Source organism: Nylanderia fulva, unplaced genomic scaffold (assembly GCF_048542155.1).
Source record: "Nylanderia fulva isolate GAGA-0341 unplaced genomic scaffold, ASM4854215v1 Scaffold15, whole genome shotgun sequence".
Taxonomy (NCBI): Eukaryota; Metazoa; Arthropoda; class Insecta; order Hymenoptera; family Formicidae; genus Nylanderia; species Nylanderia fulva.
Window position 1 is genome coordinate 2,565,139 of NW_028189730.1, and position 22,047 is coordinate 2,587,185.

Genomic DNA, 22,047 nt, shown 5'->3' on the forward strand with positions numbered 1-22,047 from the left:
TCAAGTAATAAATATTTAATTCCTGGATTAAGGAAGCAAATTTGAATAAAAATGTCTCAAGAAGAATAAACAATAGAGAGAAAAATAATCGCACTATGAGTATAAAAAAAGCATAATACTGCTATTTAATGCAGATGCTTTTAGTAAAGAATAATTATTTTTTTCAAAATTATGACACATCGACATAATATTGTAATATTTGTGATAACATTTGGTTATCAATTATCGATAAATCAAATAAAATCATTATGTAATTAATCTGTGTTGATAATATTTCGATTCCAGAATTGACGAGGAGGCACAATCGATTGCAGCAATAAAACGTGCAATCGATTGTATATACTATCGACAGATTGATTTATATATTTATATTGTATTAATTTGTATACAATATTTTTCACCTAACAAATAGATTATATATAATATATATATATATATATACACATTGAATTGTAAACATAAACATATTGCAGATGCTACAAATTTGACAAGTCTTAATTATACGAGTCGCATTATTTCGCACAGTAAAAATAGAAAATGAAAGATCAAATAGAACCTACATTCTTCAGACTAATTAAAAATTGTACGTAGAATTGTCAGACCCGCAACTTATATGACTGATTATAAGTCTTTAATAGACATCTGGTCGATTGCAATCGCCTATGTCACATATGTGTAACAGGATATCATCTAAATCATTCACTTAAGTATCTACATTCGCACATTATAATTTAATATACAATTAAGTGTTGTTATTAAACAACGAGAGAGAGAGAAGAATCAGCATACAAAAATAACATTGAAAGAAAGATGGAAAATAGTATTTCGTCGTGGTCAATGATGGAGGCCGGTGACTTTCAGCTTCTTTGGTTGCCGAATTGCTCGGCCAGTCTCGCTGTCGGAGGATTCCGATTCGGTATCGTTGTAGCCACCTCCTGATTCAGACTTGGTTATCTCGCAAGTCTCGGCATAGTTGCCGGTAATCTTATTAGATTTCTCTAACGCACGAACTGCAAAAACAAATATCGACAAATGAACAAAACTCCAATCGCACTTATTTTGCAATTACAATAACAATAAATAATTATTTTATGATATATGATGTATTACGAAGAGATAATGTCTTAACATATACAGCTTTTCTTATTAACACGTCTTGAAAAATAATCATGAAAAATAATATCTGTAAAACAAGCAAAGTTGGAGCGTAATCTTGCATCTTTGTCGAGTCTGAAGTAACTTTTTACTATATAATGAATTTTTGAGATATAAATAATTGAAAACAAAAGCCTTTTTATGAACTATAATTCTTTTTCCTCGCTGTATAGATATTAAAAGTATATATTTAATTTCTAATAAATTTAAATATGTCAGCAGTGAAGAATAAATTAAGAAATTATTATAACGACTGGCTTCAATTTTCTTTATTAATCAACACTTCATAAAAACTAAAGTTTAAAATTATTACGCTTGTTCTGTAAAGATGTAATTATTGTATATAACTGTAATTTTAATTTTTGTATGTACTTTGTAATTTTAGAAAAGGACCTAAACCAAAGGTCAAAACGTAGTCTGATTACATATTTTTACGAAGTGTTGATTAATAGAGAAAATTGAAGCCAGTTGGGTCGTTATAATAATTTCTCAATTTAAATATATTCCTGATTGATCAGGAACAAATGATCATTCTTTATGTACAACAGTAAGATGCTTACTCTGAGCTTCCAAAATACTATTCTGTTTCTTGAGATCATCTATGGCTTGCTGGTTAGTAGCATTCTTGCGCCGCATAAATTGGATGTAATCTGCTGCCTTCTTCAAGATTTGCGCCCTGCTGGCAACTTTTTCTCCTTGCAAAAATGGTACTGAATCTCGCAGATTCGAGAAGCTGTCCTTGATATGATCCCGCCGCTTTCTTTCCAAAGCATTATGATGCGCTCTTTTCTCTGCCTAGAATTACACAGAATATATATAAATAACCACCTACTCCTTCATCCGTTAAGGTACCATTTCATGGGCAGCATGCTGCCGCACCAGTTTGTTACTATTGGTAAAGTTCAATTGAACGAACAGCAAAGGCAGTAAAGCCAAATATATTGTATTAGTTAAACAACAGATTTTTTAAAGAATGAAATTAATTATTTTGAGAATATAAAAGTAAAAATCGTACTGATTTGCTGCTGCAGCATACTGCGTGTGAAAAGGCACCTTTAAGCTAAGAAACATGTTCTATTATAATCTAACAGAATCTGAAATAAATCCAGCAGTGATTTACTCTACAAAGAAGACAAAGAGACACAACATTCTCATCAACAATGTATCTCAATGGAGAAATCAGTATTCCTTCGCAAACCTAACCCGCTAATTAGATTAGATACGCCGATCATAATCTCCTCGAAGATATCGAGGAGAAAAAATACGGAAATCCTCGGTGGGACGTCAACAAGACTTAATTGAGGTGACGAGGAGCAAGGACGCTCACCTGAGAACAATATTGCGTGTTGTTGGAATGCCGTAGTCTGGAATCTGAATCTTCGCCGTCCTGGAAAAAAGGGACACGCGAGCTCGGTTAGCGAGAAGAGTCTCTCGCATCGAAATTTCATTCTACTCACATCGCTCTCGATGTCGATGTCCCGATCGTCGTCGCTCATCCTTGTTGCAGAGAGGTTTATTCCGGAACGCGACCAGTTTCGACGCCGCTTTCCCACGGAGAGAGGATAGTCACGTGACGAGCGAGAGAAAACGCGGATCCAGCTTGACGACACCGACACTCCAAATCCAAATAAACGATGCGATGCGATCAGATGCGAACGATAGAACACAGAACATAGATTACATAGATGCGAGCTGTCATCGAAGATTATTTCATGAAGATTGCAAACACGACGCTCGTGGCGCCTCGGGTGGACACGATTGGAAGCTAAACATGGCGCAGCCAATCAGAACTCGCGAAAAGTTACTACGCTTTGTGCGCGCAATATTCGATTGCAGACGCAGGAAATATATAACATTAGAAGAAAATATTGTGAATTATCTTTATACAATAACAAAACATAGAGCTGCAATATATATATATATATATATATATATATTATATATATTAATATATAAATATATATTTATGTACATTAATAGTATATATATTATATATATTAACATATAAATATATATTTATGTATATTAATATATAAAATATATATATGTCTATGTTCAAATATAACATTAGAAGAAAATATCTTTATAGAAAAAAAATTATGCGATTGTGACAGACTAATAAATGCGGCAGCTTCAAAGGGATAAGAATCTAAATCGAATTTTGAAAATTCGCTAATAATAATTCTTTAATCGACAAGAAAGACCCAGGAGCAATATTCTAAACAAACATGAGTATGAGTATGGGTAAGTAAATCTTAAATAGCATTAATAAAATGATATTGTGAATAATTTATAAAACCTGAAAATATTTTTAATTGACAGCACAACGTCCCACAATGAAAGGCTGGTCCATAATTGGAAAAACCCTTCAAGCAAGAGCCTACCTTAGTACTGTATCTCTTTTAGCGGGATTATACAAGGGTAGCTTATCCTTTCGTACAGGCAAAGGTGGCTTCAAGGTATCATATATTAATTAATCTCATTTATCAATTTAAAAATCTAATTATCCAAAAAATAATAATCGTAAAAGAATAAAGATTGCAATATTCCCAATTTCTTTTTAAAATAAATAAAAATTGCATTAATATTTTGACACATTAAATTATATAATATATAACATATTATAATGATGTAAAAAATGATGGAAATTATTTGCCAGATTCCAAGATATCAAAACACTTACCGCCTTCAGCCTTACAAACCATTCAAGTGCGAAACCGTAGATTTAATACTGATCGATGTGATGCGGAATTATTTAACTGGTTTGAAATATGAGCCTCAGGTTTGCACCCGAATTTGTCAGAAAATGTCGGCAGAAGTGCGTGACAGAATTTACAGAAAATACTACGATCGGTAATCTAATCTCTATCAATCAACTAATTAAACAGACATAATAATTACATCTAATAATCGCAATATGTAACTTTTAAAATAATTGAAATTAAATTATCATATTTTAGAAAGCACAAAATTAATAATATATATTATTATTAATTATTTTTTATATTATATTTATATATATATATATATATATATTATTTTTATTAATATAAATTTTAATTTCCTAAATGAATATATATATATATATATGTATATAAAAATGTTTCATAATTACACACCATTTGCAAGCTGTTGCGGAGAAATTAGTTTCTTATCTGACTGATTGTGAGCAATTCTTGCAATTCATTTTCTTCTCGTTTCCAGATTCAAAGTTGTAATTATCATGACAATCGTCCAGAAATTAGGGCAAGACGTGCACGTCGGTTTCGGCAAATTGTGGGACGTTCAGAAAGATACTTATTCGACCCATGTGATCGAGACTCCGGATTTCGCCGCGATGGGACTCGTTGTGGGAACGTATTACGAATGAACAAATTAAAACAACCATGGACGAAGCTGGGTCAATTTCATGATGATAAACAACAAGCCCTGGAACATATCACAACTTCGAATTAAATAAAGACAAGGAGCGTTTTTTCAAAAATGGCATACAAATGTTAAAATAAAATTAAACAAGAATTTAAGAAAAATATTACTAAAATTGGCTAATCATTCAATGATCATTATTGGTTGAAAGGATCAATGATCCGTGATGCACAACTAGATCACGTGTTTCACGTTTTCTTTATTGTTATTAAATTAATATATATATATATATGTATATATATATATCATTCGTATATATATATTTTTTTATATATTTATATATTTATATATTTATATATGTGTATGTATATAACAGCGACAAGTACAATGTATAGTTATGATTATTAATAATAATCGTAATCGAAGGGCACCGATGACTATAGTGAGAACTGAAGTCGAGGTAATCATCGTAATGATATTAACAACGACAATCATAATAATGGGCGTGATAATGGCGAATGTGATGATAATAATAATAAGTTGTCTCGATCTTTAATTTTTAATACAGTCGTATATTCCCTTAAAGTCCGTCCTTAATACTTATATCGCGCTTTTATTGATACAGGGATACAGAAAAATAATACCGCGCGGCCGTGGTGGAATGTTCTTAAGTCGTATATAATATACATATATATATAATATATGCATATATGTATAATATTTATATAAAAGAGGCGCGAGAGCGCCTAATTAATTAATTACAAGCCAGCGCCGCCGCGCCGACGCCCGTCTTTATTTACATCGCAAAAATTAAGCAAATTCAAAAAAGGAGGAAAGACCGACTGAAAAGTTCATTACGTGCGAAATCGAATCGCTAATCTTCGAAATCACAGTTCCCGATAAGGAAGAGCGATATAAAATATTTAAACTCGTTAAGAAACATCTCAAGATGCAAACTAATAAATGTTTCAAAATAAGAAAAGAAATCAGAAACATGGACCGATGACTGAATGACGTAACGTGATGTAAAATACTAGAGGTCGTACAAAAATATCTGTCTTAAACAGTAAACTAGACTAAAACGGAACGGATGAAATTTTTATTAAATTAATTAAAGATTTTCAACTTGTAGAAAGTCGGTTTGGCCATTTAATGAATTCTTGATTTCGAAGATTGTGGATTATTTCGCAAAAGAGAATCTCCGTGAAATTTCCCGCCTGAAGTTTCGCTCACGTTTCACGGGGCTTTCTTCATAATCGAGATTCAATCGTAGAGTTCTTTTTTTTTTTTTTTTTTTTTTACTTACAATCCTACTGCCGATCAATTTTACACGCACGAGCTGCACTATGTAGATCCTTGGTCCATTTTTGACGCATACGTTTATTTACAAGGTGGTTCGCCGCATCGCAAAAAATGGCAAGTCAACCGCGCGATCGGAGAGACTCTAGCAAGAGCATTGCGAAGAAAAATTTTCTATTTCTATTCTCCTCACACATGAAACAAAAAATGACAAATTTATATACACATAATAAAACAATATCATACATGTGTTTTTAACATAGGACGATGTGTAAATTTTAAGTGCAAAATAATATGATTCTTTAGCTATTAAAACTTACAAAAAATGTACAAAGATTGGTTTTAATCAATTTTTTAATTCCTTCATTTTTCAATAATATAAATATCCAATATCAAAAAAGTAAAGAGAAAGAACTAAAAAATTATATATATATACTTAAAAGAGGGCAAACTCTTTTTCATCAATTTTCAGTGTATTGGAAACGGAAGATCAAGTCAAAATTTAATTAAAGAAAAAATAAGATAATTCTATATTAAAAAAAAAAGTCTCTTCTTGCCCAATAAATTTCTTATACTCGCCTATAATTCAAAATCTATTAAAACTATCTAAAAAATTATAAAATATAGACAATATTATTAAAAACATTAACGAGCTGCTAGTTTTCTTAATTTGGCTTCTTACAGTATGGCTCAGTAGGCGATTTCTGAAACAATCCATATAACGAAAATTTCGTAAACTATATCCCAAATTAATGAACACAAACTATATTCGATCGCGCAAATCGCCCGCAATTTTTGGCTTTTACAACAACCATGACCGAGATGAAAACGCCTTTTCTTTTCCTTTTTTCTCTCTGTTCTCTCTCTCTCTCTCTCACATACATGCATACGCACACAAATGCACACACCACACACACCCACACACACACACACACTCTCTCTCTCTTTCTCTGCCGCAAGAGAAGGCGAGACATTCCACCTCGCCGTGATCGGTATGGAATTATCGAAAGTTCTGAATTGATCTATCCCATGTATATGTGTATATACGATTGTTTCGTACGTTCGTGTATACCTGTCTCTGCGTGTATTGTGTGTTTGTGTTGCTATTATCTGTATATGACACATTTACAATAATAACAATACGTTGCTCATCATCGACGATTCGCCTTAACTCGCGTATGTATACGTTTAATATTTATATATATATATTTAATTGGAAAAAAAGTTTATAATATAGGGCGGTGGATCGCCCCAAACACACACACACATACACACGCGTACACACATACACACGCACATACACAGAGAGCTTCCCTCTTATTTTTCCTCTCTCTCTTTTCGAGATTCCATCCATCTTTTCCCTTCGTGCGATCATCGAATCGTGTATCACAAAGTTTCCAAAATGCACAGATTTGGATGAAATAATGTCAGTTATAATATCGGTATGATACGCTTGCAATTGGCATTTTTCTGTAAAGCTACATTTGCATCCCGCACGTATATGTTATTCGTAATATAATCGAATTTTCGTATGCAAATCATCACTGAAGTATCGCCGTAGACTCGCCTTTACTCAATCTGTTCAACTATTTTGAAAGGACTAAAAAGTGATTACGTATGTGTGGACGCTCTGCCGGGGAAAAGTAGTATTTCGAATAATTGATAATGAAATAATAAATAAATGTATATACGCACGTTCATACAGAAATATATCATATAAAGAAGATACACATGCGATAGAGTGCTGCTGTTTCATAATTTTAATAATTTTAGTTGCAAATTTGCACGATCTATTTTACATATTTAATATTTTTCTGGTTAAAATTGTATTTCCTTGCTCTGAACATGGTTTCTCGTTATTTAAAATCGTCTTGATTGACCGAACGAATAATGCATTTCTGTTTTACTTTGATCTGACCACGGTTATAATATAATTTTACAGACCCGCAGAATTAATTTATTTCTGGAACAAAATGACATATACATGCGTGTATACATCATTGAATTAATTTATTTCTCTAACAAAATGACATATGCACACATGTATGTATCATTGCGACGAATTGTAGATAAAATACGGATTAAAACAGACTCGGATAGAAAGAATTGAATTTATTCACGTCGCATAGATATATATAAAAAAAAAAAAAAAAAAAGAAGCTCTTGTATAATAATTATGAAACGCTGGTAGCGTCTGGATCCTTTCGAAATAAAAAAGAAAAATAACTCAGCAAATCATCTCGCGCACATATTATATATCGTGTATCTGTTTCTTCCACCGCCTCTCTTAACTACTCCCTCATCTCTCTCACTTATCGCAAATATGTATTTACAGACTTGGAAATTGATTAAGAATTCTGATATTCGCGCCTTCCTTTCTCTCGCTCTCTCTCACGCCATTATAAAAAATTGATTCGTTTCACCTTAAATCGTTAACACTTTCCTTCCGCCTCCTCTGCCTCGGACTATCTCTTCCCTCCTATTTTAGGAGCGTATCCTCTCTGGACACCAATCAGACATCTCGCTTATCTGTTAGTTTTCACGACATTACACATTTCATATTTTGTACTACATTTTATATATTACAATTTCATAAGAGAGAAATTCATCGTCAAAATGTAACACCCTAATCTTTTTGTTTAAAACTACATTATTGAAATATTCGTAAATTCGTGATTAATTGAAATTATCAATATTTCCTATTAATATTAATAAATTAGCAGTTTGTAACGTATTGCTTCAACTAATTATTGCGCATATAATACAATTTTGTCCATTTCTACAAATATATCGTTCATTTAAAAAATGTGATACTTTGCAAATTTTGCTTGCTCGCGAGCTCCTGATTGGTATCCAGATGGTGAACATCGGCCGATCGTCCCTGCAGGAAGGCTCGCGGCCGTCGCGGTGCTACGAAAAATATCTCCAAGGTCAAGCCATCACAGACAATAGTTCCGGATGTCGGAGGTGCGGGGGACTATATTGTGCAGAGACGAAAGACGTGTGCACTTTCAAAGTTCTCCCTAAAGTTAACTTACTAAAGTCGTTCTTACAACGGTAACAAGACTCGATTCTATTTACATCCGCAGCTCTCTCGTCTCCTCCTCCTCCCTCCCTATTAACACAGACCTTGAGGAGATGGATGCTACCATGTCGCAAACTTTGCGGAATCCTAAATGATCCATGGAACATCCCATCCGTCGTAATTAGCGGGTCATCCAAGAGATCCATGTATATATATATATATATATATACACACACACATATATATATATATAATATATATATATATATATATACACACACACACACTCCGTCGGCGATTCAGAGTTCTGGGCTCCCATCAAGGCCCGCTGGGCCTCGGCCAGCTCACGTTGGGAGCCAATCACTACGCTGGGACTTAATAATGTTAAGGCATCGTCGTGCGTCGACGAACACGAGTTCCTCTCTGACGTTCGTTGGCAGTAGCGAAAATGTCGGTCGGGTTCCATCACCTTCACCCGCTCGATCCAGGCACTATCAGACCCCCCATGTCCCCCGAATGCACCATACCACCCTCTCGCGGACGATCCGAAAAAGGGATCGTTGTTGTTGATCTCCAAAGTTCGTCGAAACTTGGATAATAAAAGATCCTGCGAAATTTTCTCATCCAAAAGCTCGATGATCCGATTTGTTTCATCGTCGTGGAAGCGCAATCGTTAAATAACCGGATTATCTTCAAAGCATCACCTCTCACAATTTCTTCAAAGCTCGACAATTCAGACCGTTAAAAATTCATTGAAGGCCTAAGAGATGTTCCTCTTGGATCTCTCTTTCAGTTTTATCGAGAAAAAGGCAACAAATTAGTTTTTCGATACTTTCTTTCAGCTTTTTCAGAAATGCAAGATTCCCTGTTTATTAATTTTTCTCTGATTAAGAATTTAAGAGAATATCTTCATCGATCTTCTTTCAAACTTTGTCCAAAATTTAAGAGACTTTCTTCGATTTTCTTTGTTCTTGCAACTTTTTTAAAGATTCATAAAATTTTGGTTTTAATATATTGTATATCGTGTTTATATTTTTTAAAGATTCAATATTTTTAAACGCTCTTCTTCCGATCTTTCCTCCAGTTAACAAAGAAAAATATTTATTCATCCTCTTCCAGTTTTCTTTCAGCAATTCAAGAAATTCTTCTGATTTTGCATTTAGCTTTCGCAAAGATCGCAGAACACTCTTTCCAAAGATTGAAAAAATGTCTATTCTTTTTTCTGAAAACTTTCTTCTATTACAATTATAATAAGCTTTTGATGATTTCAAAGATTTCGAGCTTTGGTTATCCATAAAAAAAAACCGAAAAAGTCCTTGGATCAGCTTCAACTGATTTTGTGGCTTCGGGCTTCGATGAGGAGAATCGCCAAAATCAGCGCGGTGAATGACGGTGTACCATAATAGTGATGTGCGCGATGATTAGAAGCGTGAAGACGGGGGCCGAACGGAACAATTTCGCGCTCGACCATGAACCGCGGCCCCGTGTGTCATACTTCTTCCCGTTTGAAATTGATGTTCTGGGAGGCGCAGAAGTCGCGGGTGAACGGCACGCAGTTGAACAGTTTGCACACCTCGCACTCGTACACTGGCACGTTGTAGAAGAGGGCGAGCAGCAGGGCGAACAGGCCCATGATCAGGATCAGGCATACCCAGATGAGCAGTATCTTTCGCCTACGGTCGTAATGGCCGAACGAGATGAACGGCATCAGCGCGTAGGCCGCCAGGAAGCCGAAGATGAAGCCGAACAGATGCGCGTAGTTGTCCACCCACGGCAGGATGCCCAGCGTCAACAATCCCACCAGGATCAGGATCAGCTTGGACAGCGCGCGACGCGGATGCTTCAGCATCGGCCAGCAATGCAGTACTTCGACCACCAGCGTGGCCAGCAGCGCGAAATGCGCGCCAGCTGGGCCGACCTGGAAAACAAACGTTATTGATCAACGAAGTCTGAAAAATATAAAGCTTGCTTTCACAACATGCATCGAAAAATAAATTGGTGTTTTAGGGGAAAAAGTGAATTCAGTATTGTAAATACAGCAATACAAATTGTAGCAATAAAACTTAAATTACTCGACATTGTAGACAGACGATTGTTTGAAATCAATAGTCCAATATATAAAAAATAAATATGTAATTTTAGGGAACAAACGCTATTCTGATAGGACTATATTAAAGAGAAAATAAAATGTATTTTATAATAGCTTCGATAAATAGCAGAGATTAAAATGTCATTTATAAAAGAAGGTAGTGTAATAATTTCAACAAATTTTAGTTTTTTTTTTCTTCAATTTAATTATATCAAATTATTTTGCTAAATGTCAAATATTAATTATTTCAAAAATAAACTGTATAAAGCATGTTTTTTAAATAAAATAATTATTTATATTATTTTATAATAGAATTTAAAAACTTACCTCTGCTCTATAAGGGACAAAAATTGCGCTGGCCAAATTCCCAGCAAATGCACCAATAAAATAGATCAAAGCGATGCGCAAAGATCCTGTCAGCTTTTCCAAATCTCTCATCAGAAAATACTGGATCAGTAACGTAATTACCAAATGGACGATTCTGTAACACCAAAATAATGGGATAAGCAAATTGATTTGATTTGATTTTTTTTATTAATTTATCGAAATAAATTTTGCAGTCGGTTTTACTTTGATGAAGACGAATAAACTATGTTTATCGGCTTTTTCAAAATAAATTTATTGTGACAAATATAACGATTTGATATTTATCGGAATAAATTTACTGGAATAAATAAATCGGAATACATATTTTTTTCTCTTTAGATTATAACTTAGTCGAGTGAATAAATTGGTTTTGTGCGCAATTTATGTACAATTGAAACTAAATTTATGAAGACGAATGTAAAATCGATTCCGCTCTTTCCAGATAAATAGATATCGCGATAAATATATGTAAATCGGTTCTTCATTCATTGGTTTTCCCTTTATTACCCGGCGTGAAGGAAGATAGAGGTGAAGAGTCTGTAGAACTGGTCCGGCCATTCGGGATGCAGGAACGGTATCATTCCGCAGACGTCGTGCAAACACTCCACCTGCGAGCAGAGCGACGCCTCCTCGTGAAAGTAACCGTGGACGAAGTCGCAGTACTCCTTGGTGGTGATTCGACACATCCCGTGAATCCCGATGCAACATGGATGACCGATTATCTCGCAAACCATATGCTCCGCCATCTTATCCTTGTAACGGCCGATGGGAAAATTGCCGCTGCCCCTTTGATTTCCGTTTTTACTATTGGGAATTGGTTCCGTTAATCCTCATTTAATTATATCAAATTATTTTTGCTAAATGTCAAATATTAATTATTTCGAAAATAAACTATTCAGGGTGTCCCATTTTAATATCCCACATCGAGAGCTTTCCAAAACACTATAATGAAACATTTTTATCTCAAGTACTTTTTGAGTTATAAGACAAGATCTCCTCACCTCAAGGTGACCTTTACGTGACCTTTAAGCAACTATTCAAGATCAAACTAATGGCACCACCTTATGTCCTCCTCGAAACCATACAACTTTTGTCTGAAACATTTTTTTCTACAATCAAAAATAAAAAAACTTATTTGAGGTGGGACATTAAAATGGGACACCCTGTATAAAGTATGTTTTTTAAATAAAAAAAAAAAAAATTATTTATATTATTTTATAATAGAATTTAAAAACTTATTTATTTTTTTGCAAACTCTCAGTGATATTCTATTTATTTATTTTTTTGCAAACAAATTCTCAGCGATATTCTGTTAAGGCTTCTGGCTCCTCGCCGCGGTCATGTCAGATTGTGACGTCAGAAGCGAGGAGCCAGGAGGCTTAATTTGGATAATAAACGCAATGGACAAGGGATGAGGACGCTCGATACCTGAAACGGTGATTAAAGGGATTGGTTTTCCGGCAGATCGGCCACTTGGTAATGTCATCCGGCCACTCATAAGGCGCGATGCTTGCCGGGGCGTCGCAGAACTTTGGATCCAGTCCGCAAACAGATCCACTGATGCGGCCCCCGGGTCCACTGTCCGACGGTCCCCACTTCTTCCAGTTCGAGATTGTATTCTGCGAAATTTAACATGGCCACAATTTATCCTCGTCACCAATAAAGTTGAGATTTCTAAGTACCTCTGAATATATGTATATCCAGATTCAAACATGCACAAATCAACAAGATTTTGCGTATTCGTGTGCAAAAGGTAAAAAAGTACATTGCAAAGTAAAATAAAATTGACAAATAACATGTTTATTCTTTCTCTCTTGTACTTGAAAATTAAAATTATAAAATTCAAAACCTTAAAAATGCTATCCAAGAATAACTTCTTTCGAGGAAAATAAGATCCTATCGCTAGTTAAGCTAAAATTCAAGCCTTTTTACTAAATATACGTGCTCTTAATCTGTGCTAATCATTAACTACGTCTAAAGGTGTCTAATAATAGAGAAAAAGCACTTAATTCACAAATCTAATTAAAAAAAAATATATATATATATATTTACACTTTCTTCTTTTTTTTAATTCATGTTTCAAAATTACTTATAATATATTTCTGAAATAAATTTTTATATATAAATTAGGATCTTTTATCACGTTTATGATACTGACTATTATAATGCGAGCAAGGAAACACTGCGTTTAAATTTCCTAATTTTATTTAAGTGCTTTTCTCGTATCAAAAAAGTAAGGATTACATGATTTACCGGAACAGTGGATCTCAATCCTCGAACCTATTGGCGCGCATGGAAGAAAATTACATTAACATGAACGCGACCGTGAAGAGCCAGTTTATACAAATGTTCAAGATCGAGAAAACTCACGGAGCAATCCGCTTTGCTGGATTGAACGCAGCCGGAATCGTCGTTTCTGATGCAGCAAGCGGTATCCCGTTCCCTTTCCCGCCAGATGTCGATCTCCTTCAGGATCTTGATGTCCCGACGCATACACGGCGCAAACTTGGCACCAAGATGAATCAGATCCGCGGCCCTAGGACCTAACCAGAAGTTCGCGGGTTCCTGATAGTCGACTTGTTGCAACGACAAACTCGTCACGAGAACCTGGATAGGATTTAATCATTTTTCAATCTATATATTTATTTATAGAATTTTTAACCATTCTTGAATCAAATGCTCAACAGCAATTTAATCAAGTGTCTTCACAGCTTACATTCTACAAAAATGTATATCTCAGAAAATTCAGAATTTTGTTGCACTCAATCATGTTTAAAGAAATCATAGATATCTATTTTTATTCAGCACAGATGCAAAAATAATTCATTTTATTGCACAAGAGACAGCAGAATGAATTTTCCGATTAATTCCAAAATATAATTTTTGAAAAATGTCAACGATGAGATTCGAATGAGAACAACTGAAGTCAAGGGATAATAATTTGTATTTGCTTACCAATCCTGACCGATGAGTGATATCCATGCCAACAGGACCAAATCCGTAACACGCCAGAGATATTATCAGAATCAATACTTGCACAGTGGTAATCCAGTACGTGAAATATGGTCGGTGATCCTCGAAGTCATCCAACTGTTTCCTTACGTCTACCTTTTGCGCGACGCTCTTTCGAAAAGATCGTCTGGAACAAAAAGGAACATTTTTAACGATCCGCTTTATTTTCTTTACAACATGCTTACTATAAACCCAATATTCCGAAAAATGTTTTCGATAGAAAATTATCAGGAAGAGATACACAATGTTATTATAATATTATTATACGTACAAAATATCGACACATAAAAAATATCATAAGATATCATTTTTCAAATAATATAAAAATATAAAATAACAATTTATATAAAAAAATATATAATATGTAAAATATATAAAATTCTAAAATAGCAATTGTATAAATTTATATATATAAAAATATATAATATATATAATATATAATATAAAAAATATAAAATATATAAAAATATAATATATAAAATATATAATATATAAAAATATATAATATGTAAAATATATAAAATTCTAAAATAGCAATTGTATAGTATTCTAAGCAAAGACCGGTAATAATTAGTAAGACTTGTATTTACGATGCGAAGTTCGCGCCATCTAACATACAACTTGCAAAATGCGAAGTTGCTTTCGAACTTCTGTCTCGCAGTGAATCGCGTTTTCCGATTAAGGTAATTTTACTCTCTCTCTCTCTCGCGGGAATTAATTGAATGAATTCGACTTCTGGTTTAATAATCGCACAAAGGCGCAGAGAGGAACCGTACCCGAAGAAACGACCGACGATGCCCATTCCGTATCTCCGTCGATTGCTGTTGTCGAAGACACGATCGATCGTGCTGCGGGAGATCCTTGTGGCCCCGGTTATCTCCCTGCGGAGAGTCACCCCTTCCTCCTGTGGCAGCCTCGTACCCTCCGTCGGGGGCGCGTCGTACTTCGACCTGCTCCAACTTGTCTTTCTGTAATCTCATTCTCGTTATACACGCTTGCAAGTTTGTCGGAGGACAACGACAAATCTATTTTGCAAATTGCTTTTGCTCGAATAAAGTATAGACTGCGCGATCTCGGCAAACTACTCTTCTCTCTTACGTCGAGGGTTTTTCGATTCATCAAGAGCGGTGGAAATCTTATATATACAAATTAAACATCGAAGCATGGAAACTTTTCTTTGCCATTTAATTGAGCTGATTATTTTTACGACATTTTATATTCTTGACATTTATGTTAAAATCATATTTATGTTAATATTATAAAATGAAAAAGATGATTCTTTTTTCAAACATAAATACAAAATATAATAATTTTTTGCGATCATTCAATTTTAATTACAATATTAATTTGAGAGAAATTAATTATCTCTGACGATCTCTAATATTTCATAAAGATTACGATATTTAATCCTCCGTTGGAGAAACTCGACTAAAAATTAATGAAATGAGCCGTCACCTGGAAATATAGTGGTCCCTCGTGATCGAACGGGGTCGTCTAACTTGTCCGTCGATCGTCGTCCTGTCGTCCTTTTGCTGTACGAACCTGTGAACGGGAAACACTTTGATAAGTCTTTAATTACTCCAAATTACAACTGACTTAATTCCCTTCGGAAAATAATTTAATCTACGATAAATCTATACGTTTATGATTTTTCTTAAAGGCTCCTCGCTGATCATGTTGGAATTGTGACGTCAAAGGCGAGAATTGTGACGTCAGAGGCGAGAAACGCGCGCTAAAAATTCTCAGATGCCATTTCGAAATAAAAAGATATTTCGACAAAACAGCAGGTTTTAAAATACCTCGAACACTATCCTCATCCTTTTATAACCAATCAACAGCTGTAAAATGACAGTAACATTTTACAGTTGTTGGTTGACTGTCAAGGGAAAATAATAGTTTTCGAGGTATTTTAAAAGAATGCTGAAGTCATTTGAAGTAGTGTTTCAAAATATCTCTTTCAGGGTGTATACTCAAATCTTAGAAATAAATTCCCTGAGGATTCCATGATTTTCCAGGTACTTTTGTTCAAAATTCCAAATAAAATTAAAGTATTTTAAATAATATTTGAAACACAACTTTGAAATAAGTTTATATGTTATACATAATTTTTTAACATAAATAAAGTATTTTTTTAATATAATAATGTAGTATTATATTACAATAAAATATATTTTAATATATACTTTATATAAAACTAATAAATTTTATATTCTTTAAAACTATATTTCAAAATCAAAGAGACAATTTTTTTTTAAATTCCCCGAGTTCAAATCAAATTCCATGATAATTCCTGGATTTTTCCAGGCAGTACACATCCTGTCTCTTATTTAAAAATGGCATCCAAGAATTTTCATCGTATGCTTCTCTGACGTCACAATCTGACATATAGTCGCGGCGAGGATCCAGGAGCCTTAATAAAAAATCTAAAAAAAATCCTCCTAAGGAAAGAGTAGAACCTACCCAACCAGATCCTCGGAACCGATATATTATAATAGTATTATACTATAACAAAATATATTTTAATATATACTTTATATAGAACTAATAAATTTTATATTCTTTAAAACTATATTTCAAAATCAAAGGGGCAATTTTTTTAAAAATTCCCCGAGTTCAAATCAAATTCCATGATAATTCCAGAATTTTTCCAAGAAGTACACACCATGTCTTTTATTTAAAAATGGCATCCAAGAATTTTCATCGTGTGCTTCTCTGACGTCACAATCTGACATATAGTCGCGGCGAGGATCCAGAAGCCTTAATAAAAAAATCTAAAAAAAAATCCTCCTAAGAAAAGAGTAGAACCTACCCAACCAGATCCTCGGAACCGATCCTCTCGCGATCCTGCGCGCCGTCGAGGATATCCGCGATCTTGACGCCGACCTCCTCGTCCTTGTCGAGTCCTCCACCGGGAGCCTGCTCGATCTGCGATGTTTGCTGCGACTGCTGGGCCGGAAGAGGCGGTGGAGGTGGCGGAGGCCTCTCGAAGAAGGACTGCTCTTCGTCCGGGCCGCTCTCGGGATACGACACTCCCTCCGTTCTCGATAAGTAGGCGATCGTGCTCGGCGGGAAGCTGCGCGACTCCGGACGCGATTGCGAGCGCTCGCGGGGACGCTGCCTCGTCAGCGACTGGCAAACAGACAGACGTGCTTCAATCTAATGGCATTATGCGATATTTGCGCACGCGAGTACAAATACACATTGGGAGATTCTTCCTTTTCATTCCCAACATTCCTAGATTCTAATATTAAATTAATATTAAACAGATTTGTAGAGATGTACATGGGAAAGGAAAAATTATGATGACATACATTAATTAAATAAACAATATAAGAGCTAGAGCAACATCCGAGGTCCTACAAAATTTCTACAGAATATAAAATTAAAAATTTTTGGTAATTATTCTTATATAATGTGCGAATTAAAAATATTATACTCTTTAGAATCCTCGTGAAAGAGGAAAAATAATTCATCAATTAATCAGATTCGAAAAGACTTTGTTTATATGCTTACAAATTGGTCCCTTTTTGTGTGAGTTAAAAAAAAAAATTTTTTTTTTTAAATTTTATTTCAACAAAAAAATAAAAAATTTTAATATTAATTTAACGCCTACATTAGCATTATGTAATACTAATATTCGCTATTTTGATAATAAAATCTACAATTTTTTGAAAATAATGTAAAAAATATACATTTGAAAATAGACCGGAAATAAAAATTCTTAATAAAAAATAGTAATATAAAATAAAAATAGTGAAAAATAACAATAAAATAAAAAATATTAATATAAAATAATATAAAATAATATCGAAAGATTTTAAAAAAAGTGCGGACATACAGTGGAGTTTTGCGATCGTACATTGATAATAATTAGAAATCAACGAAATTATAATATCAATTTAACACCTACATTAGAATTATGTAATATTAATACGCACTATTAACAATAAAACCTTGTAAATAATTTCTTATAAATATCAAAAAATTCCAAAAAGGGCACGAACATATGGTGGAATTTGTGATCGTATATTGATAACGATTAAAAATCAAAATATTATATGTATATGTTACAAAGATCGATTTTAAAATATCATGTTTAATTGTACACCTGATTCCGATATCAAAAAAAATTAAATATCAAGTTTAATGCCTACATAAAAATTATGTAATATTATTACTCGCATATACATATATTAATAATACATAAAATCTATCATTTCATAAAAATATAAGATTTAAACATACGGTGCCATTACGATTTTTAATATTAATAATGATTAGAAATCATTCTGATTCTGATTTTAAAAAAATTAATACTAAATTACTAGTATAACTAAATTAGTACTAAATTTATCTAGAATATTACAGTATTAAAATTTATTATGTAAATAAATATTTATTGATAATAAAATCTATAATTTCTTAAAAATAAAAAATGTAAAAAAATATAAAATAATATTAAAGAATAAATAAAATAAAAGTAAAAAATCATCGAATTTCGTAAACAGTAAAAGGGCGCGGCCTGTACGGTAAAGTTTTGCTTCGATCGTACTGATAACGATTAGAAATAAAAAAAAAATATATATATATATATGTTGAAGGAGGGATCGAGGTGAAAATAGCGTGCGGCTAACTGCGCTGCCACACCCGAGTTTCCGATTCCGATATCGCTAATAAACTGTCCAAGCTGTCGAAAGCAGTCTCTGACCGCGCGCGGCGGCCGAGCATCGGCTGGCATCTACTACTGGCTGCCAGTAGTATAAGTGTCAGACTGCCGATCTCGCCCGGCCGCGTGTCTGACCGTACGCTCCCCGCTATCCCTGCGAAACTTCGTAAAACTAACCGCGTTAAACGGCAGTTTAGCCTGCCAACTTCCGCCGATATTGTTTCTTCGGATGTTGCGGCCCTCGGTTTAACGAGACATCTTCGTTCAAGTTGGCGCGTTTATACGCCGTGTCCCGTAATAAACGAGCGAAACTTTAGTGCGTAACACATTTTCTTATTAAGCGAGAAATTTATCAAGTTAAATAACTACGGTGAACCGTCATTCTCGAAGTATCGTACACTGGAGAAAAAATTTTATTAACTAAATATTATTTTGTTAATGGGACATGTAAAAGTATTAAAATTAAATGTTACATTAATGCGTAACACATTTTCTTATTAAGCGATTTATCAAGTTAAATAACTACGGTGAACCGTCATTCTCGAAGTATCGTACACTGGGAAAAAATTTTATTAACTAAATATTATTTTGTTAATGGGACATGTAAAAAATATTAAAATTAAATATGTTACATTAATACGTAACACGTTTTCTTATTAAGCGAGAGATTTATTAAGTTAAATAACTACGGTGAGCCGTCATTCTCGAAGTATCGTACACTGGGGAAAAACTTTATTAACTAAATATTATTTTGTTAATGGGACATGTAAAAAATATTAAAATTAAATATGTTACATTAATACGTAACACGTTTTCTTATTAAGCGAGAGATTTATTAAGTTAAATAACTACGGTGAGCCGTCATTCTCGAAGTATCGTACACTGGAGAAAAAATTTTATTAACTAAATATTATTTTGTTAATTGAACATGTAAAAGTATTAAAATTAAATATGTTACATTAATGCGTAACACATTTTCTTATTAAGCGAGAGATTTATCAAGTTAAATAACTACGGTGAGCCGTCATTCTCGAAGTATCGTACACTGGGAAAAAATTGTATTAACTAAAAAATTTATTGTATTAAAAAATTTTATTAACTAAATATTATTTTGTTAATTGGACATATAAAAATATTAAAATTAAATATAATACATTAAACGTATATTTGACTTAAATACTATAATATATGTTCAATTAATAAAATAGTAATTTAGTTGAAAGGTTTAGTCAAGTTAACAATATTTTTTCCAATGTATATACTTATAGTTTTATAGAGATTTGTGGAACCTTTTTCTTTTTGATATTTCGCGCACATTTTTCAAAATACACCGTTTAATTGCGGGAACGACGATTAACGATCGAGAACGACATCGTGCCGCGACAATATAAAATCCGATCGGAAGGGCCTCGATACGGAGCAATAAACAGGATAAATGTTAATTCCACGCAAGCCGTGCGCGAAATTAAATTCCGTCGAATTTTATAGAGGCGTAGATCCCCGCCTTCTCTGGAATTTTTCCGCTTTAACGAGCCCGCTATTATCGCAAAAGAAAACACGCACCTCGTCTTGCTATCTTCATCCGTGCTCAATATCTCAATTTTATATAAATTCTTTGATATAAAAAGAGAAGAACATATATATATATATATATTTGTAATATATATTTTTATTAATATTCCACTAAAAAGCGATGTATAAAAAAAATTTAATTTTAATTTTAAATTATTTCATATATTCTACCTCCGTTTTTTATTAATCGCAAAAAATTCGTTAAATTTTAATAATTCAAAATATTATATTCATATATTTTCCAGAGACGATATAAGGTATAATTAATTACACATATATCTCAAATTGAGCCTATATTGTTATGCACTTTTACTTCATCAAATTACATTATTCTTGGCAAAAGTGCACCGAAAAAAAAAAGACTAAATTATATATATATATAATACATATTTAATTCAATACTGCCAAATGAATCATTTATTTGAAACAAATAAATATTTATTTGTTTTGAAAAGGATTTTCTTATATCAAATAAATATTTTTGGTTTCAAATAAATGATTTCCTTGGCAGTGTTGAAATAAATACTTATAAGAATTAACTAAATTTGTTTTCAGTGTGAGATGACACAATTAGTAATTTATCGTTAAAAGAGAAGACGAGGGAAGAAAACCTGCGGGAAAGAATTGATTTGCAAAAATTCGATCGGCAATAGTTCGAGAGAGAGTTTATTAATCCGTATCCGAGCTATATTATTGAATAATATTATTGGCCGCCCATTAATATCGATCAACGCTGATGGGTGAACGTGTAATGAGTATTTACTGGAAAATCCATCATTTCGCGAGCGTGTAATTAAACGCAGATCAGCATAATCCGGCATTAACGACTATATCTACCGATCGCATCGCGCAGTAACAACTTTCAAATGATTATAGCTCGTGTATCGATTTCTACGATTTCATCGGGCCTACAAACACGCTGAAATTTAACGGGATGTTGCATCATCGAGCAAAGATAACGTTTATATGGATCAATAATCAGAGTGTCTGGTCAAATTTGAAAATTAAATTTAAGGACATTTCCAGGATATTTGCACGATTTTCCATTATTTTTTTTATCAAGTCGATATTTAAATCAAAAATTAATATATGCATCACAAATATTCGATGCAATATTTTTTTTAGTATATTTAAATGCTTAAAACCTATAAACTTATAGGTATAACACATATTTTTGGATTTGGAGGTAAATAAAAAAATATTTTGTATTATTTGCGAAATATTTTTAACTCGAATAATCTCAGTTGAATGTTTAAAAGCACAACAAAATAAATCAAGGAGCTACGAAAAATTCAAGTACATTTCCAGGACTTTTAAAGAATTCTGCCAAATTTTAAAAAAATTTGTTAAAATAACTGGGAAATCAAAGCTATAAATTTCAAAATTTCCTTCCCTTAGAAAGTAAAAAAAACCTATAAACTTATATAATACATATTTTTGGATTTGGAGGTAAATACAAAATATTTTGTATTATTTGCGAAATATATTCAACTCGAA

The 22,047-nt window shown here is 33.1% G+C and overlaps 3 protein-coding genes across 7 annotated transcripts in view; 1 reads left to right on the top strand and 2 right to left on the bottom strand.

Moving 5' to 3' along the window:
* Positions 1 to 353: 353 nt before the first annotated feature.
* Positions 354 to 2,833, bottom strand: Max (MYC associated factor X). Of its 2 annotated transcripts, XM_029313119.2 has the most exons (4): positions 2,613 to 2,832; positions 2,483 to 2,542; positions 1,716 to 1,950; positions 354 to 1,010 (listed from the first exon to the last, which is right to left on the bottom strand). In XM_029313119.2, exons 1-4 carry the CDS (start codon positions 2,649 to 2,651, stop codon positions 835 to 837), a joined length of 510 nt encoding a protein of 169 aa, XP_029168952.1. In that variant the 5' UTR covers positions 2,652 to 2,832; the 3' UTR covers positions 354 to 834. The 2 variants fall into 2 exon arrangements, with proteins under 2 accessions (XP_029168952.1, XP_029168953.1); XM_029313120.2 differs by lacking the exon at positions 2,483 to 2,542 and having other exon boundaries at positions 2,613 to 2,833.
* A 420-nt stretch (positions 2,834 to 3,253) lies between these two features.
* Positions 3,254 to 4,777, top strand: LOC114938967 (dynein light chain Tctex-type 5-like). Its single transcript, XM_029313156.2, has 4 exons — positions 3,254 to 3,399; positions 3,478 to 3,614; positions 3,815 to 4,008; positions 4,360 to 4,777. Exons 1-4 carry the CDS (start codon positions 3,384 to 3,386, stop codon positions 4,523 to 4,525), a joined length of 513 nt encoding a protein of 170 aa, XP_029168989.1. The 5' UTR covers positions 3,254 to 3,383; the 3' UTR covers positions 4,526 to 4,777.
* Positions 4,761 to 22,047, bottom strand: part of rho-5 (rhomboid-5) — a 99,529-nt gene continuing 82,242 nt past the window's right edge. For 2 of the 4 annotated variants that reach the window (XM_085480486.1, XM_029313040.2), the window contains exons 11-20: positions 17,122 to 17,441; positions 15,768 to 15,854; positions 15,089 to 15,280; positions 14,256 to 14,439; positions 13,671 to 13,907; positions 13,554 to 13,580; positions 12,729 to 12,919; positions 11,808 to 12,104; positions 11,262 to 11,415; positions 4,761 to 10,763 (exon numbers count right to left, since the gene is read on the bottom strand). In XM_085480486.1, the coding sequence (XP_085336612.1) occupies positions 10,335 to 10,763; positions 11,262 to 11,415; positions 11,808 to 12,104; positions 12,729 to 12,919; positions 13,554 to 13,580; positions 13,671 to 13,907; positions 14,256 to 14,439; positions 15,089 to 15,280; positions 15,768 to 15,854; positions 17,122 to 17,441 (2,118 nt within the window). In that variant the 3' untranslated portion in view covers positions 4,761 to 10,334. The remainder of the gene's footprint in view (positions 10,764 to 11,261; positions 11,416 to 11,807; positions 12,105 to 12,728; positions 12,920 to 13,553; positions 13,581 to 13,670; positions 13,908 to 14,255; positions 14,440 to 15,088; positions 15,281 to 15,767; positions 15,855 to 17,121; positions 17,442 to 22,047) is intronic. The other 2 variants (XM_085480487.1, XM_085480488.1) reach the window with 2 other exon arrangements.

What these genes read in the sequence shown, in the direction of transcription:
- Max (XM_029313119.2), bottom strand. Translation starts at nt 2,651, where the DNA reads ATGAGCGACGACGATCGGGACATCGACATCGAGAGCGAT. An exon ending in ACACGCAATATTGTTCTCAG is followed by an intron (nt 1,951 to 2,482) that starts GTGAGCGTCCTT and finishes GTGTAATTCTAG; the next exon opens with GCAGAGAAAAGAGCGCATCA. An exon ending in TAGTATTTTGGAAGCTCAGA is followed by an intron (nt 1,011 to 1,715) that starts GTAAGCATCTTA and finishes TTGTTTTTGCAG; the next exon opens with TTCGTGCGTTAGAGAAATCT.
- LOC114938967 (XM_029313156.2), top strand. An exon ending in CAGGCAAAGGTGGCTTCAAG is followed by an intron (nt 3,615 to 3,814) that starts GTATCATATATT and finishes ATTATTTGCCAG; the next exon opens with ATTCCAAGATATCAAAACAC. An exon ending in TACAGAAAATACTACGATCG is followed by an intron (nt 4,009 to 4,359) that starts GTAATCTAATCT and finishes TCTCGTTTCCAG; the next exon opens with ATTCAAAGTTGTAATTATCA.